The sequence below is a fragment of the Tenrec ecaudatus genome, chromosome 5, assembly GCF_050624435.1.
Source record: "Tenrec ecaudatus isolate mTenEca1 chromosome 5, mTenEca1.hap1, whole genome shotgun sequence".
Classification (NCBI taxonomy): Eukaryota; Metazoa; Chordata; class Mammalia; order Afrosoricida; family Tenrecidae; genus Tenrec; species Tenrec ecaudatus.
Genome location: NC_134534.1, coordinates 141,650,634 through 141,666,456, shown reverse-complemented (window position 1 = coordinate 141,666,456; position 15,823 = coordinate 141,650,634). Strand labels below are relative to the sequence as shown.

The window sequence follows — 15,823 nt, the reverse complement described above, 5'->3', positions numbered from 1 at the left end:
AATCGCAACTTTCCATTTTGAATTTGTGCTTTCTAAAGTCATCTAACCATTTTCCTTTGACTTCTCTTGTGAGCGCTGCAGTGTAATTGACTGAAATCCAACAAGGTTTTAGAAAACGTACAACTATAAAAACCAAAGCAAACACCCTGTTTACTTTGAACGTATAGTTTCTTCATCAGAAAAGGACTTTTGGCTAAATAGGCCTTTTTTAAGAGGGCCAGTCCCCCCTCCCCTATATGATTATAGTAAGAAACATCTTTTAGATCTTGTAAAGCAAAATTACAGATAAATGTTTTAGCCATTGGGATGTGATCTGGTGAACATTTTTATGTGGTTGACATTTCATTATTATTAAATCATCATTTTTAACGATTATAATAGCCTTTTACATTATTTATGTTGAGGTTGAATGAGTAGGTTGTGTGTTATTTCAAGCTAACAGCTCGTCTTCAAGGTGAGCAGAACGCAAAGTGTTTATTCAGATGATTTCTTGCTGGCATCAAAGAGAACACAGCCACCGTGCTCGTGCAGCAAAGGAAGCGCATCTACCTCCTATCAACAGTGGAGATGCCAAAATGAGCTTGGAGCCTTGAGCCGTTCGAACCAGCATCATTAAGTGGCGGCCTGGGCAATACTAAAATCGAATTTCTTACGTTATTTGTCTCCCTCCTTCTTCTTACAATTTGAGATCCAAGTCTCTATAATGTAAATTCAGCAAAGCCAGTGTGAGGCCTGTTTCTCAGTATTTCAAGGGGGAGACATGGTTCCTGGGTTCTATTTAATAAGAAATAGCATTTTGTTTAGATGTAATAGTTTCTAGTAATACATCTTCAGTGTTCTATTAAGTAATACGTCTTCCCTACCAGGAAGAAAACACATTTTCCCATGAATATGGTTGCTTGGTTGTAAACCATCCAGAATGGTGGCTAAAGGCAAGGTCTTCACTCACCATCAATTTTAGACAATTATGGTTGTGGATTTATTAATTATCTTTCTCTTGGGGTTTCCTGTTCCACTTGCTCATATCAGTGGCAGAAGATGGGCAGTGTAAACTGGTGCTGTGGAAGAACCTTCTGCATCTGTGTGAGAAACCAAGGTGATTGATTCTAGGGCAGTACACCTCTCTCCTTTACCACCCCCATATGTGTGTCATTGCAAGTTCATAGGTTGCGATGAAGCTGACCGGGTGTCATGGAGCGTGCACATGAGCTAGGACCAAAGGCCTGCAATCTGCTTCTGAAAACATCCAATGACAGCTCGATGGACCACACAGGTTTGACCTGCAACCCACCCGTTGAGTGATGCAGGCCAGCTCGTCATTTGATTCTGCTGCCTGTGGGATTGCCAGGAGTTGGGCTGACTAACTGGCAGGTGCCAACAACAGTAGAGGACAGAAGCTTTTTCAGAATGATTTTTGAGACTATGAGGAGTCAGATTGAATCTCGGGACTTTATATCCATGTCTAAATGATGGTAATTAAAAAAGAAAAAAATCTATCACCCTATCCCCCATAGACTGCCTTACCTCTACAAGCCTCATATAGGCAGCTAGTGAGGTGGTGTTTACTTGTTGGGCTGCAATCTTCAAGGCCAGCAGTTCAAAACCACCAATCGCCCCATTGGAGAAAAACAGAGCAGTCTATAGATGCAGCTCTACCCTGTCATATAGGGTCACAGTGAGTCGATATTAGCTTGAGGGCAGTGAGTTTGTTTGTTTGTTGTTCTTGTATGGTATCAAAATTCTACTTTATGCACTGCATCTAGGTATAAAAAATAATGTATCTAGTTTGACTGCCATAAGCTAGTATCTCTTTTTTATTGGCACCAGTGGACAATTAAGTCCCTGGCCAAAGTAGTACAAGCAAATATTAACTTACTTAGGTCGAAAAAGCAAAAGTGAATCACGCAAAAAGCACAGCAAAATAAAACTAAAAAATATTGTAGTAGGCATTTCAGCAGCTGGATGGCTCTCTGAGGCTAATGACTTGTTTGCTTTCCAAAGATTTTCTTCTTTGAATATCACACTCCTTGCCCTTGACCCCTGAGCATACGTACATACTGGATGAGTTGTTTTGGGGCTTCCCCGGAGGAAGGATGATGAGCCAGTGTTTTGCTTTTGCCTGCCTCGGCCCCATTCTGTATTTGTCTACACTTTGTTTTACAGCAGGGCCTGTATGTTGTGTTGCTATAATGTTTGAAGCAATGCCTCACCTTGTGGCTGGCGGGTTTGAATTGCTGCCCTTGGAAGTGAGCAGCTGAATGCTTAACCAGTGTACCATCGGGGCTCCTGGCTCCAATGTTGAATCCTGTGGACTGCCGCTCTGCTCTGCTGTACATGGCGTTACCGTGAATTGGAATTGAGGCCATGACAACTTTATTTTTTTGCTGTGTGTAAATGAGTCATTTGCATAAAATGCCCAATTTATGAAGTGTATCCTCTCTCTGGTATACAGATTTATTAGACAGTCATAATTGTAAATTTTAATCTAAGGAATATGAGTGAAGAGAATTCTTGTCATCGGTATGTCATGTTGGTATTTGCTGCCTTAAGTCAGGTTGTAACTTGATGTTTATTTCTGCTTAGAATGGAGGTGGTGACTTTTTTCTCATAGACAGTAGCCCCTAAATTTTGCAATCATAATTGTTTTGTCTCCAAAATATTTTAGAAACGACACTCTACAGCATAAGTTCCCAAACCCCCTTTGCCAGGAATTAAGGAGGAAAATTAAGGAGGAAAAAATACTCAGCGCCTTTCTGGCATTGAAAAATGCTTGTGTTGTAGCCCAGACTCCGGGATAAAATTAGGTATCTTCTTATTCAGCCTTCTTGGATTATTTCAGCACCCCCAGGGGGGCGGCGTCACCCCCGGTGGGAAACACTGCTCTACAGCATTGTGCCAGAACTCTCCAAACATGACGTTATCCAAGCAGTTGCCCACCTTGGTGGGAGAAGTATTTCAGACAGTTTCTTCTTTTTGAAAAGTGTATTGTTACCTTATTAGTGCGCTGAGGCTCTTGTAAAAAACATTTATCACCGTGACACTTATTTACCTTTGAGCGGGTAAATGAGCTGTGAACTCAGAGATTGTTAGAATTCCTAAGATCCACTAAAAAAAATTCCTACGATCCATTAAAAGACTATTACTGTACAAGATTCAGGGAGAGGTTTTGGATTTAGGGCTGTGTGTTCTTGGGGGAAGATAAAAAATTCTTTTTCTCAATAATTATACCTAACCATAAAATTAGTGGAAGGATTATATGTACCAAAATAATACATGGCTTAGTAAATAACTTAATACCAGGTTGGACTTATTGGGCCAGGCCCTGGTTGGCATGGGCATAGGGACTAGAGAGAAATTATCAGCGATGGACTGGAACCGAGTTGGGTCTGTCTATGACTCTTCTCTAAAGAGCTACTTGCTGTTCACATGGCGAGATGTTGTCATTGGAGGCAAGGTCCAGATCTTTCGGTAACAACAACAACAATAAAGACAGCTAATTACACAAATGTGTGTGCTTACCTACACACACTCACACACACACATGTATGCAAACACAGTGAATGGAACAAAACATCTGGGTGGATGCTTGTATTTGTCATGATGCCCCCAGTCTGGGCACCCCTACCCGAGGGTAGTTCCACTCTGCACCACATGGCATCACCCTGAGGTCACCATGAGGTCAAATCAGGTGGTTGGCACAGGGCTTGGTGTTTGGCTTGGGTTGGACGTTCAGGGCTCACAGACATGTCATAGTTGCAAATGGGAGGCGCTCAGATTTTGTGCAGTTTGGCATTGCCACCCATAATTAAGCCTCGTTGCCTGGTAATAGGATGGAAGGAAACGACTTGATTCTTGGAGAACTGAATCGTATTCAAAGTAGAATGGGTGGTTGGTTGACTTCTTTTCTGTCTGCTGTTGGAAAACATTTGAAGCCGGGATCCGAGCTCAGTTTGGGGACAATGTCCCCGAGGAAGCGAGCAGCATTGTGGAGTTTTTCAGAGTTCATCACAGGCGTTTAGGGAGCCCCATCACACACCCGTTTTCTAAGTGTGCCTTTTGTTCCCGACCTGTTGAAAAACGTGCATTTTCGGGTTTGAAGTATTTAAACTATGACACAATTAATGGTGGAGGCCTGGCTGTAATTTTCCATCTCTTTTAGTCCTGTTTGATTTCAGGGAAAAAAATCCAGCCTTTTGAAATTGATGTTAATTTGTCCAAAATGAGGGGAGAAAACGTATCTTGCTTCTCCCCCTGATGTCACTCATTTATACAGGATTGTTCTGTTACCTCTCGCCACCAGGATGTGACATGGCTGTGTATTCACCTTTCCCCACGAATTGCCTGTGTGTTTTAGCGATCTATTCCACTAAACAAAACTAACACAAAAGCTCCATATTAGGTCTTTTTATCATTTTAGATTATAGGTTTCTTTTTTTGGAGGGGGGCTTGGTTGGACAATAAGTACATTTGAATATGAAAAAGTAGGCAATCTTCTGCAATATACTCCATTGTATTTGAGGTTAGCTCAGCATCACAAACAACTTGACACACTGTTTGTGATGCTGTCCTCACAAAGGACCACACTTCTTGATTCTACCCATTGGGACATTCACCAAGTACTATTTACCACAATTAATTGAAATACAGGCACAAAGGAAATGTGAGGCTGATTGAAATATTTAATTACTTTAACTATAATTTGATACGTTTGCCCATTGTAGCCACCAAAAAAAGATAAAGATTTATTCATTTTAGACTATTGTGTGGGATTTAATGTTCTTAAATGCTCTTTAAGATTTAGAGAAAATTGTGCTTGATGGAGATTTCACCATCCTTGAGGGATCTTTAATTTGTTTGTTGTGTGAGCGGTTATAATAGATACAAACAGCCTGCTTAACTGCGTGCCTGTCATCCTAGAGGTCTATGTTCTGGATTTGAAAATGTGAGCGCCTACTGCTTATTTTTAGAGGGCTTATTTTTGGCAGTCACTCTGGCAGAGAAGTTGGGCTCCTTATAAGCAAGCCATCCAGCCATCATTCTAAGTCATTTCCATTTTGGCACCGGGGAGTCAGAATTTCTTTGTTCTTATGTTTTCCATTTTGGGTAGAAGCTGACCTCTTCTCCCAGGCTGCTGTTCTTTGGAATGACCTAGAATGCTCAGTTACGTGGATGTATTGTCAGGGGCCTTCACAGTTTGGGATGCCAAGATGTGGGCCTGTCTTGGCTGTAGATAGAACTTCCGGGTAGCCTCATGCTACAGGTACCCTGGGTTCAGGATAACATCAAGCAGCCTTGTGGAGGAATACAGAGGTTATTTATAAACGCGGTCTTTCTCGTTGGGCACTTCAGACTTTCCATTCATTTCCAGGTACACAAATGGATTTGTAAAGGCACCACCTGTGGCAAACGCAGGCGTTAGCAGGTCTCTGTGATTTCTATTCTTGCATTTGCAGTTCAAGAAGAACCATGTTCTCCATCAACATGTAACGGCCTGGCCTGTGTAGACTCAGCCTGCTCCTCTCTTCTCTCAAACCGATGACCTAAGACAAGGCATTCATGATGTTAAGGTTAGATGGGTTGGGGACTTTTTCAGGAAAATGTGCAGCCTGTGAATTAGTAGGAAGACAAAGCAGCTTTCAAGTCTTTGATTTCCTCTCCTAATGTCAAGATTTCTATGAAACATGGGATTACATAGAATCCTCCTGAAATACAGCCAGGCGGATGGGATGCACATCTGTTTTTATATTCCCAGAATAAAAGCATTTGTTGTTCTAAGCGCTGTCCAGTGGCCTTGCATATCGGAAACAATTTTGTTGCCTTTTCCCATGGTAGGTAGCTCCCAGGATATTTTCGTGCGGAAGGAATAGGCCTTTGAGTCTGCAAACATTTTTATCTCTTTTTGCTTCAGGCTGGAAATAAGGTAGAGCCGTGGAGGTTCTGAAAGGTGATGGAGTTTCTGAATACTCCCCGATGAAAATACCTGTCACTCATTGCGCTTTCAGCATAGCAACCAGCTCGACTTAAGATTTCTCCTGCTGAGTGAGCCGCAAGCATCATTGGCTAGTTAATGCTGCTGGCTTTGAAATCTGCACTTTTATCTTGTCAAAATTGAGAGACTCAACTTCTCCTGGGTGGTAAGAGTGGCTGGCCACTTTGTTAAACCCTGCTGTCCAGCCCTTGAAGACTGCCCACATTTGACAAGCGTCGTGCCCAGTTTTGTGACTATAGCAAAGAGATGGGGCGTGGGAAGGGGATGAATGAAAATTGCCCAGAGGAGACTTCTTTCAGGAGTGAGTCCCGGTGCCAGAGTACCGACTGTCCCCATGGCTGCCTCTGCGAGGCTGCATGCTTGTGATCCTGACTCCTTGAAGGACGAAGCAGTCCACCAGTTCCTGCTGATTTGATTCCTACTCACGACGACCCTCTATGTACCAGCGAAGAATGGCACTCTGTAGGGTGTTCAGTGGCTGGATTTTTTGGAAGCTGATCATAGGCCTGTTTCCTGAGGTGCCTCTGAGTGGACTTGAACCTCCAACCTTTCAGTTAGCAGCCGAGACATTAATCTTTTGCACACACAGGGGTTTCGGGAACTCTGAATGCAGCCGTAAGCCAGCCTGCGCGTTCTGCTGACAGACGGCTGGGTCTCTATCGGCCACAGTGGGCTTACCACGATAGAACCTGGTGGACTGTGGATGTGTTTGTACCCTGCTAACGTGCCCTTCTTTTTATTCACACAATGTCCGGGGCAGATTGATACGTAGTGTCTATTCTGAAGAGTGAAACCACATATTTTCGTAAGCATGCTCCATTTTTAATTGTATAATTGAGTTGCTGACATAAGCAAGTATGCAATTTCACATTAAGGTAAGGATCCGTAAAGGCATGCATTTGCATAATATGATTTTCTGCACAGAAGAGATTGAGAATCAATAGCGTGATTCATAGCCACACCATATCATTGCCACGCCGCCCCTGGTTGGCTGTGGGAGCTGAGCAGAGTACAAGCGCTTCAACACTGATTGAATTTGGTGTGCTGACGCTGTGTCTTTGCTTGGGGATCACAGATTGTATCGACTTCCAAACCTCTGCTTCCCGTGGCAAAGAATTCAAATTTCTTACTATACTTTACAGACATTGTTGCCTTTCTATTGAAATGATAATTTTTCAAGTTTTAAAAAATACATTTGATGAGGGGACTTCAAACAGTATTGTTTATTGTGTTTTATATTAAGCAAGTACCAGCAACTCGTGATTACCTGCTGTGGAGAGAAAAGAAATCCCACATTACGGATTGAGACGGAATAAAAAAAGGAAAAATCCAAATTCACGCATCACCTTTAACGAGTAGTTACATATATATACACCTTTAATGAGTAGTTAAGTGTGTGTGTGTGTGTGTGTGTGTGTGTTTTGTGCCAGAGTGATAGACTTCTGACTGCCCATTTCTGAGTTATCACTCCCCTAAAGCACTGCTCTGTAGGCACTCACTCAGTCAGGATCATTCCCTTGTATGTTTTCGGTGTTTGCTCTTCCTGATGGGTGGTCCCATAGAGGAGAAGGTAGTGCTTTTGATGATGGGGTGTTTCAAACCATACACACACACACACACACATCCTACCTTACCCTCTTCCCCCTCCAGAATTTAGTAGACCGCCTCATCTTTCTGTCATGTGTATGTATGTATGTATATATACACACACATCCATCCCCTCACTGTTTATTGAAAATACACTCTATGGCACACAACATTGGAGGACACATGTTCTCTTCATTCCTGAGCACTAACAGCACATCCTTGGGAGGCATGTTTTCCATTCCTCTCACCTTGCTGAGTACAATCCACTCCCTTTAGACAGCTGGTCTTGCTACTCTCGTGGCCTCCTTTGTCCCACACAGTCATGCATCTAGATGGTTGGAAAGGCATGTGTTCGTGGGTTACAGATTCTATTGCTTTGCAGTGCTGCTTGGGGGTGGTGTTGCTTTTTCATCTCCTGTTTCTTGTATTGGATATCTATTTGTATATTTGCATTTTAGGTAGTAGTGTTGTGGGTCTGGAGGCTGTCAAAAGTAGGTTCTGCGAATCAGTGACTAAGATTTATTCTGCGAGGCCTTGGCGGCGCCATGGGTGGGTGGCTGGCTCTCAACATCCAGGTCTGCAGTGGGAAGCGACCAGCCCCTCCCCAGGGGCAAAGGCCTGGTGGTCTGCTCACATAACAGTCTCCAACCCCTCTGTTGCATGGCCTTCCTGTCTGTGAGTGGGAATTAACTTGATGGTCCAGGTAAAGACTGGTGGGACTGGGATTGCCTTCTAAGGACTTGGAAATGATCACTTACCCGATGGAGCTCTGGATTCTCTCTCCCTTTGCTTTCCTGGCAGGATAGGTAACACAGCTGCCACCACTGAAGCCACGGGTAGCTTATGTCATTCTCCTGCACACTACTCGGATGATTTCAAAGTCCCTGGGAAGTAAAAAGCATCCTTGTTTTCAAGGAGAAGGAGCCCTGGTGGCATAGTAGTTATGCGTTGGACTGCGACCCTCAAGGTCAACGGTTTGAAACCACTCACTGCTCCGTGGGAGAAAGATGAGGCTTTCTACTTCTGTAACGAGTTACAGTTTCAGAAACCCCCAGGGGCAGCTCTACCCTATTCTAAAGGGTGCTGTGAGTTGGCACCGAGTCACGCCAGTGAGGAGTTTTCTCATCTTCTGAGAAACACACAAAATTTGTAGTGGGGGTTGCTATTCTAGAAGCATCTTCCAAAGTGAAGGAGAAGGGGCAGAGAAATGAGTACGCGCCAGAAAGCCACCTGCCTTCTTGATTGCGTGGCCCTCAGTCGTTTGTTGGGTGGTAACTTTCAGGTTAGAGCTCTGCTCCGGCTCACCTGAGGTTTCCTGGTGTAAACTCTGAAGGTGACACCAGCCCGGTGTGGTTTCTGCCCATTCTGGCTGTTATCAGCGTTTAGACGTAGCCTGTCCTGTCTCAAGCTCTGAGGGCAACAGTTGAAAATGTCAAAGTTGAGTGGAACCTTAGCTTTAGCTCACCATGAAGTTTCATGATTCCTACCGCTGGTCTACCAAAGCCTCCGGGACTATTATTATTTTATTTAGTTATCTTTAGTGATGTCTGGGTTTCAGGGACTCTGGGGGTGTATGGGTCAGCAGTTCAAACCCACCAGGCACATGGGTAGACAGACAGCCACTCATGGAAAGAAGATACGACTGTGTGATGATGTCAAGATTTGAACGGTCAGAAACCCGAAGAAGGGGCAGTTCTGCCCTGTCCTGTACGGTTGCTAAGAGGCAGCATTGACTCTGACACTGAGTGTGGCTTTTGGATTTGTAACTCTTTCAGACCAATGAAGTAAGAGTCTCGGTGGATGGGGTCCCGGGTATAAGTTGTATCTATACATTTCAAGCAGGCGAAGGTTGAAAGAATTAAACGTAGCATCTCAGGCTAATAATAGGCAAGGGTGGAAGTTTATTTAATATATGATTTGCCACCAGGGTAAGATTTCTCCTCAAAATCCACACACCCTGCCTTCCAGCCCATTTCAACTCGCATTGACCCCATAGACAGGCTAGACCTGCCCCCATGGGTTTCTGAGGCTCAGTCTCTATAGGAGCGGGGAGCCCCATCTTTCACAGTGGAGAGCAGCCCAGTGTTTAATCCTCTAGAGCTGAAACTGCAAGGCCCTCTGAAGACTTTACACCCAATCTTATCAACATTGTCTGAGGAAAAGGGCCCCAACCGAACAGATAAACAATCGTGGTCCTGAGGGATTTCATACGGCATTGTCTTGAGGAACAATTAGAGCAATTACTGAATTACCTTAAAGCAGAGCTCTCACCTGATTTTTGAAGTGGTGCTTGCTTTCTCAAACTGCCTCACATTCTTCGAAAGAGCATAGTACCAAAGTAAAAATACTTGGCTGATTTATCTAAATCCGTGTTTTCCAAAGTGGATGATACCCACACCCTGGTTAGGCGGACTGAAAATGTGGGAACCTATAATTTATTCTGCATTATGGATGGACTATATAGCACATAACTTTTTTTTTTTTTTTGCCAGCGGGCTGGGAACGGAGTAAAAATCCTGCCCCTCACCCCAGAAAGTGGGCTACCGGCCAAAGAAAGCTTGGGAACGTCGGATAGACAGTTGTTTGTCTTCTATAATAGAGTTTCTCTAAAATAGCTATGTGAATTAGGTACTGTGTTTGTGTTGACGTCCTAAGAATCATTTGAGGTTTGTGTTTTTAGCTTCTTTTTTTCCCCCAAAACACTGAAGCTGACCCCCCACACACTACTAGAACCCACATGTAGTATTCTCATGGTCAAAAAACCGTTTTCTCCATTGTCTTGAATGCTTGGGAAATACTTACTTGGACTTCACACACTCATAGCAGGTGGTGTGTCAGCTTGGTGCTGAGTCCCTACCCATAGGATCAGGAGGAAGTCTCCGGTCCCTTTGAGTGGGAATCGACTCAGTGGCTGTGGGTTTGGTTTTGTCTTTTTTAACCCCAGCTGCCTAGTAAATAGATACCGAAGTAAATCAATGTATTGGGCATCTATCGGCTGTGGTTTGGTGGAGGGGAAGCAGGGTGAGGACACAAACCCAAAACCAAACCACTTACCATCAAATGGATTCTGTCTCTTGGTGACCACCTACCTGTCTGCAGAGTAGAGCTGTCCCCTTAGGGAGGTGGCCTTTCAGATGCAGATTGCCCGGCCTCCATTCAGAGGCACCCCTGCCAGAATCCAGGCCACCAACCTTCCAGTTAGGAATTGAACCCTTAGCCATTTGTACCACTTGCAGAGCCTCCTAAATTAGGTGCTCAGACATTGGACAGTTTTGTTTTTTGGTCCCTAGATGATTTGGCTGGTTCACTTCTTTGGGCTCTGGATTTCCCAACACCAAAATTGAGGATTGGATGGTACCAAACCTTCTTTTTTACTTTGTCATTCAGAACCAATGACTAGATCTATATTTACTCTTGAGATATATATACCGTATCTACTTGAGTATAAGCCGAGTTTTTCAGCACATTTTTAAATGCCGTTTCTGTGGTAAAATTAGGTGCCCTGGCTTATAGTCGGGTCGGCTTATACTTGAGTATATACGGTATTCGGTCCCGTGGTAGTACAGTGGTGAAATGCTCAGCTGCTAACTGAAAGATCAGCATTTCTAACCCACCAGTCACTTGGAAGAGAATGACTTAGCTGCCTGGTCCCACAAAGGTTACAGTCTAGGGAGAGCAGGGCTCAGTCTCTGGATACAAATCCACTGAGCCACCTGTGGACAAGGTAAAGTCCTCCCTTTTGTTATTTAAAAAGAAGCCCTGTGAGGCAGGCCTCCTCCATGCTGGAGGGCCACAGTGAGTGGGAACTGAAGCAACATAACTCAACACCCACCTTTGGGCGCTCTGAGAGAGAGCCTCATTTCCTTCTATTGGACTCCTCTCTGGAGTCATCGCTGTTTTCTCTGCAAAGCGTTTCTCTTACAGCCCATCTTTGCCGTTGAAGTGTCAACATAGAATATTTCAAGTTTTAACAGTTTTCTTCTCGAGTGTCTCATTGCCCACAAGGCCAGTCAGGGGCGTGGTGGTGCCTTTTATGTTGTCATCGCCATCACCATCACCTCATTGATTAATTTGGACTGGGGGATGTTCAGTTGGTATTATGTTTTCACAGCATTATCTTCATCTCACATTGAATATACAGTCACCTCGGCCAGCCCCCATTTTCTTTGCTTTTTACAAACAGCTTGATTTTGTTTGGGGGCATAGGGCTATTGACACAATCAGCTGGGATGTAGTGTTCAAGGTGCAATTTCAATTAATTTTGGATTCCAGGCCCCTGTGGCCTCTCCCCCCGCCGCCCCCCCCCCAAATGAGTGCCTTCAAGTATGGTCTCAGCACAAAGTGGATCTGCTGCCATGAACTGGCTGGGAGAGGGGACCTCTCAATACTATGGCAGAATATTTTTGCTTTCATTTGGCCGACTGGATTAATTTTCCATTTATAAAAAACACAGCATTAGGCAGTCTTTGTTTTCTGAGCATTGTTGGCTTGGGGGAGTTTTTGTTCCATATCGGGTGTGACGGGAGACTGGTGGACCAGTGTCCCCAATGGGGCTTCTCCCAGGCAATAGATGGTGCTGCATGAACAGTGTTTGATCACGAAGACCTTGACCTTGATGCAGGGACCTCACGTTTCTATGCCCTGGTCTGCTGCACACTTGCCTGTGTGACCTGAACTGGTGACTGAGCAACGCTGAGCCCCACTTCTTTCATCTGGAGAGGTCGTGGAGTAGCCTACTGAGGCCAGAGGGCTCTTGTGCACCCTGGGCAGATGCTTCAATGGACTTAAGCTTGCCCCTATTGATGGGACCAAAAAGGCAGGTTCAACCTCTGTTCTTAATTCTGTGACCTGGGACAAGTTATAGTCTTTTCCTCTGTGGAAGCTTCTGCTTGCTGTCTGCAGGGTGACCTTGAACATTCAGTCTACTGCTTGAGCCGTGTTCTACTGTTCACAGAAGGTGCTGTCTGGTAAATGTACCAACTCCTTGAACACAGTGAAGGCTTATTGATTATTTAATATGAATACTAATTATGCTACTTTATCTGGGGCTTCCTTGAGTTGATTGTTGTTTTAAAAGAAAATGAGGAGATTGTGTGCAGCATCCCCAAAGTGTCAAGGTGTGTGTTGTCATGAAGTCATCCAAGCCAGTTTTGCCTTCAAGGTGACTGCTACTCCTGGTCACTCGATGAGTACCCAGGTAGAACTGTGCTTCCTGTAGTTTTCCGGGTTCATTTTTTGGGTGAAGTAGGTCTCCTGCCTTTCTTCTGAGGTGCTCTGTGGGGGGACGCTTACCTCCAGCCATGGGCATCAACCACGTGCTTCGGCGGGGCATGACTCTGACTCACTGTGGATCTCTGTTTCTTCCAGCTTTGACCGAAGGCTACGTTGGGACCCTGCAGGAAAGCAGACACGGCAGCTCAGTGCAGATCCGCCGACGCAAGGCTTCTGGCGACCCGTACTGGGCCTACTCCGGTGAGTCGCATTGTTCTGGTCTGGCTCACACAGGCCCCTTCACATCTCATTAAACTCATGACAAAGCTCTCTCCTAATCACTTTTATGCCTCAGTTCTATTTGTTCAAACCTTTTGTAGTTCACTAAAAGTTGAAGTAGTCAACCGTGTTTTTTCCTCAAGGTTATAAGGTCCTTAATTTATCCCTCCCACCTGTTTTCTCAACCTGTGTTTCCCCCTTCATTCGCATTTATAGCTGAACTTCCTGGTTAATGAGTTATTATTCCAAACTTGTGATTTTCCAAAAGACACGGTGCTTGCTGTTCTTTCCTCTCCTTTTGGTTGCTGTGATTTCAGAGAGCAACACTAGACGTGTATCTATCTGGGTGGCCTGGAGGAGCTAAAAGGCTGCTACATTGTCGAGGCTTCGTGGGCACCGTGGCTTGTTATGCCCCGGTGGCCTGTTATGCCATTCAAGAAATGCAACTTTATTTTCAAGTCAGAGCCTGTTGCTTGAACATATTCTTTCTCTGTCCTCTATGCTCTTCTGCGAGTGTTTTTCATATTTAGTTTTACTTTTAGCCTTTGAGCTGATAAAGACTGATCCCCTTTCAGTGATTGCTGTGTTGAATATATACCGGGAATACTTTCCCTGTAATTTTTAATTGCCTCAAAATAAAGGCAGACAAAAATATATAATTTCTGAGTTATACTTCTAACATTAGTCCCAATGACAAAAGTATGATCGATGGGCTGGCATTTGTCAAAGGGAGGCTGAGGCTCAAGCATATGTGGGGAATGTGTTCTAGTTAATGACAGAGCATGCTCCAGGAAAACAGGCCACTTTGGAAATTTCGTTGGCACTGAATAATTCACAGTCTTTGTATAGATCAGCTTGGAGGCATGGAGTATTAGTCTTCATAATAAATCTTCGTGTTATGAAATATTGTTGCATACAGAACTGAAAGATATCATTTTCATAACGATGCTCAGGTTTTAAATCCTGATTCTCCACCTGCAAATCCTGTTAAATATATGTCAGTGTAAAATTTATAGGCCTGATCTTTAATTACACCTTATCTATTGGCTTTTTGCATCCTTTTGTCTATTGATAAATCTCCTGCCCCTACTGGGAGAATAGCCTATCTGTTTTGTTTTGCAAGGAACAGATAGTGATTCTGAAGTCTTCTATCACAACCAGCTCCTTCTCATTAGAATTATCTAATTAGAGCCTTTTTGTCACTATTGCTGATAAATGGAGGAAATTGGGAGATGAAGGCCAAAATTACACATATGCAGCTTCTTGCCAAGAAACCCAAAGAAAATTTGTCATTTTGTACTCTGTGGCTCCGATAACGGTTAGGAGGAGGCATCGAGTGGCCTGCTATTTACAGTTCATCAATTTAGAATAATCATGCTGTTAGTCAGGAAATTGGAAATTATGCCCCATCAGCATTTGCACTTGCAAGTGGCAGTGAAAGATGGAAAGACCTGAAACTTTGTCCATTACCTAGTTAAGAGTGTACTGTACGAGCAGGCTTCACAAAGTGCACAGAAGACTCCCATAATCTCTCAGTGCCCTTGTCCCACATGCTTGGTGACACTCCCGCCATGCACCTACCGCCATCGTCCTAGGGATGGATGAAAGTTGATGTCCTGCTCTGGACTCAAGGCGTCTCCTGTGTGAATTTGTGGGATGTGTTGTGTCTTGCCTGGGTTCCTATTAGTGGAAGGGTGAATAGTTCTGTTTCTGTGACTGGTAGCCTTTTGTTGTAATGGGTCAGAGTATAAATATCTTAGGCGACCCAAGCAATATGACCTGTTGCAACTACTCAGTTTCATCATTGTCGTATAAAGTAGCCATAGACAATACTGGAGTCATTGGCTGGATTCCACTAAGCCTGGTCGTTTCAGGATTCCCTCAGGAGGACAAAGAACCCGATTAGCCCAGTGATAAAGTTGCTCCACTGCTAATGGGAAGGTCACGGGTCCCAACCTGCCCCACGTGAAAGAGGTGGCAGTTCCTGGGACAGTTCCACTCTGTTGTATTGCCTTGCTTAGTGTCAGGATGACTTGACAGCAGCACATTTGGTTATCGGGGGAATCGGAAAGATATGGACTGGCTTGGAAGAGCCAATGATGCCACTTGCTAGGCATAACAGAAAAAATAAGAGTAAACGAAGAAATGAATGAGACAGGTTCCAAGGGGTGGCATATGATCCCCATGCTTGGAATATTTCTTCCTGAAAATTCCACAGCACCAGTAGTGAAGCTATGACACCACAACACCGGTTCAACAGAGACACCATTGACATTGGACTCAGAGACAACACAAAGTCAGGAAGCAGTGAGCGTGGTTGCTGTTATTTTCAGCTCTTCAGACCAGTTACATCAAATCAAAGTAAATCAGATGTGGGACTATGATGATAGAAGCAGCACAAAACAAAATAGAAAACTGGCTCATAATCACCCCACGTGTGGTTTGCAAGACTGTCTTTGGGAGCACGCATCCGCATCTTTTCCCCTAATGAGTGAATGCCTGGTGGGTTTGAACCGCAGACCTTATGCTTAGCAGTGCAGTGCCTAGCCCCCAGCAGCATCAGGCCCTGGTAGTTACACAGTAGATACACCCCACAAGTATAAATGCTTCTTGAGGAGTAGGGCTTCTGAAAGAATGGCTGATTTTTCGCTGCTGGAAGCATTTTTATACTGAGCAAAGATGGGCGGGTTCCTGAAAGCGTTAGGTTGCTGGTCTACATTTTAATCTCCTACCTCTGAATTGAATGGGTTTATTTTA

The 15,823-nt window shown here is 44.2% G+C and overlaps 1 protein-coding gene across 5 annotated transcripts in view; it reads left to right on the top strand.

The window, feature by feature from the left end:
• PTPRG (protein tyrosine phosphatase receptor type G) overlaps nt 1-15,823 on the top strand; it is a 755,578-nt gene that overhangs the window by 168,101 nt on the left and 571,654 nt on the right. For all 5 annotated transcript variants that reach the window (XM_075549956.1, XM_075549955.1, XM_075549953.1 and 2 more), the window contains exon 2: nt 12,944-13,048. In XM_075549956.1, the coding sequence (XP_075406071.1) occupies nt 12,944-13,048 (105 nt within the window). The remainder of the gene's footprint in view (nt 1-12,943; nt 13,049-15,823) is intronic.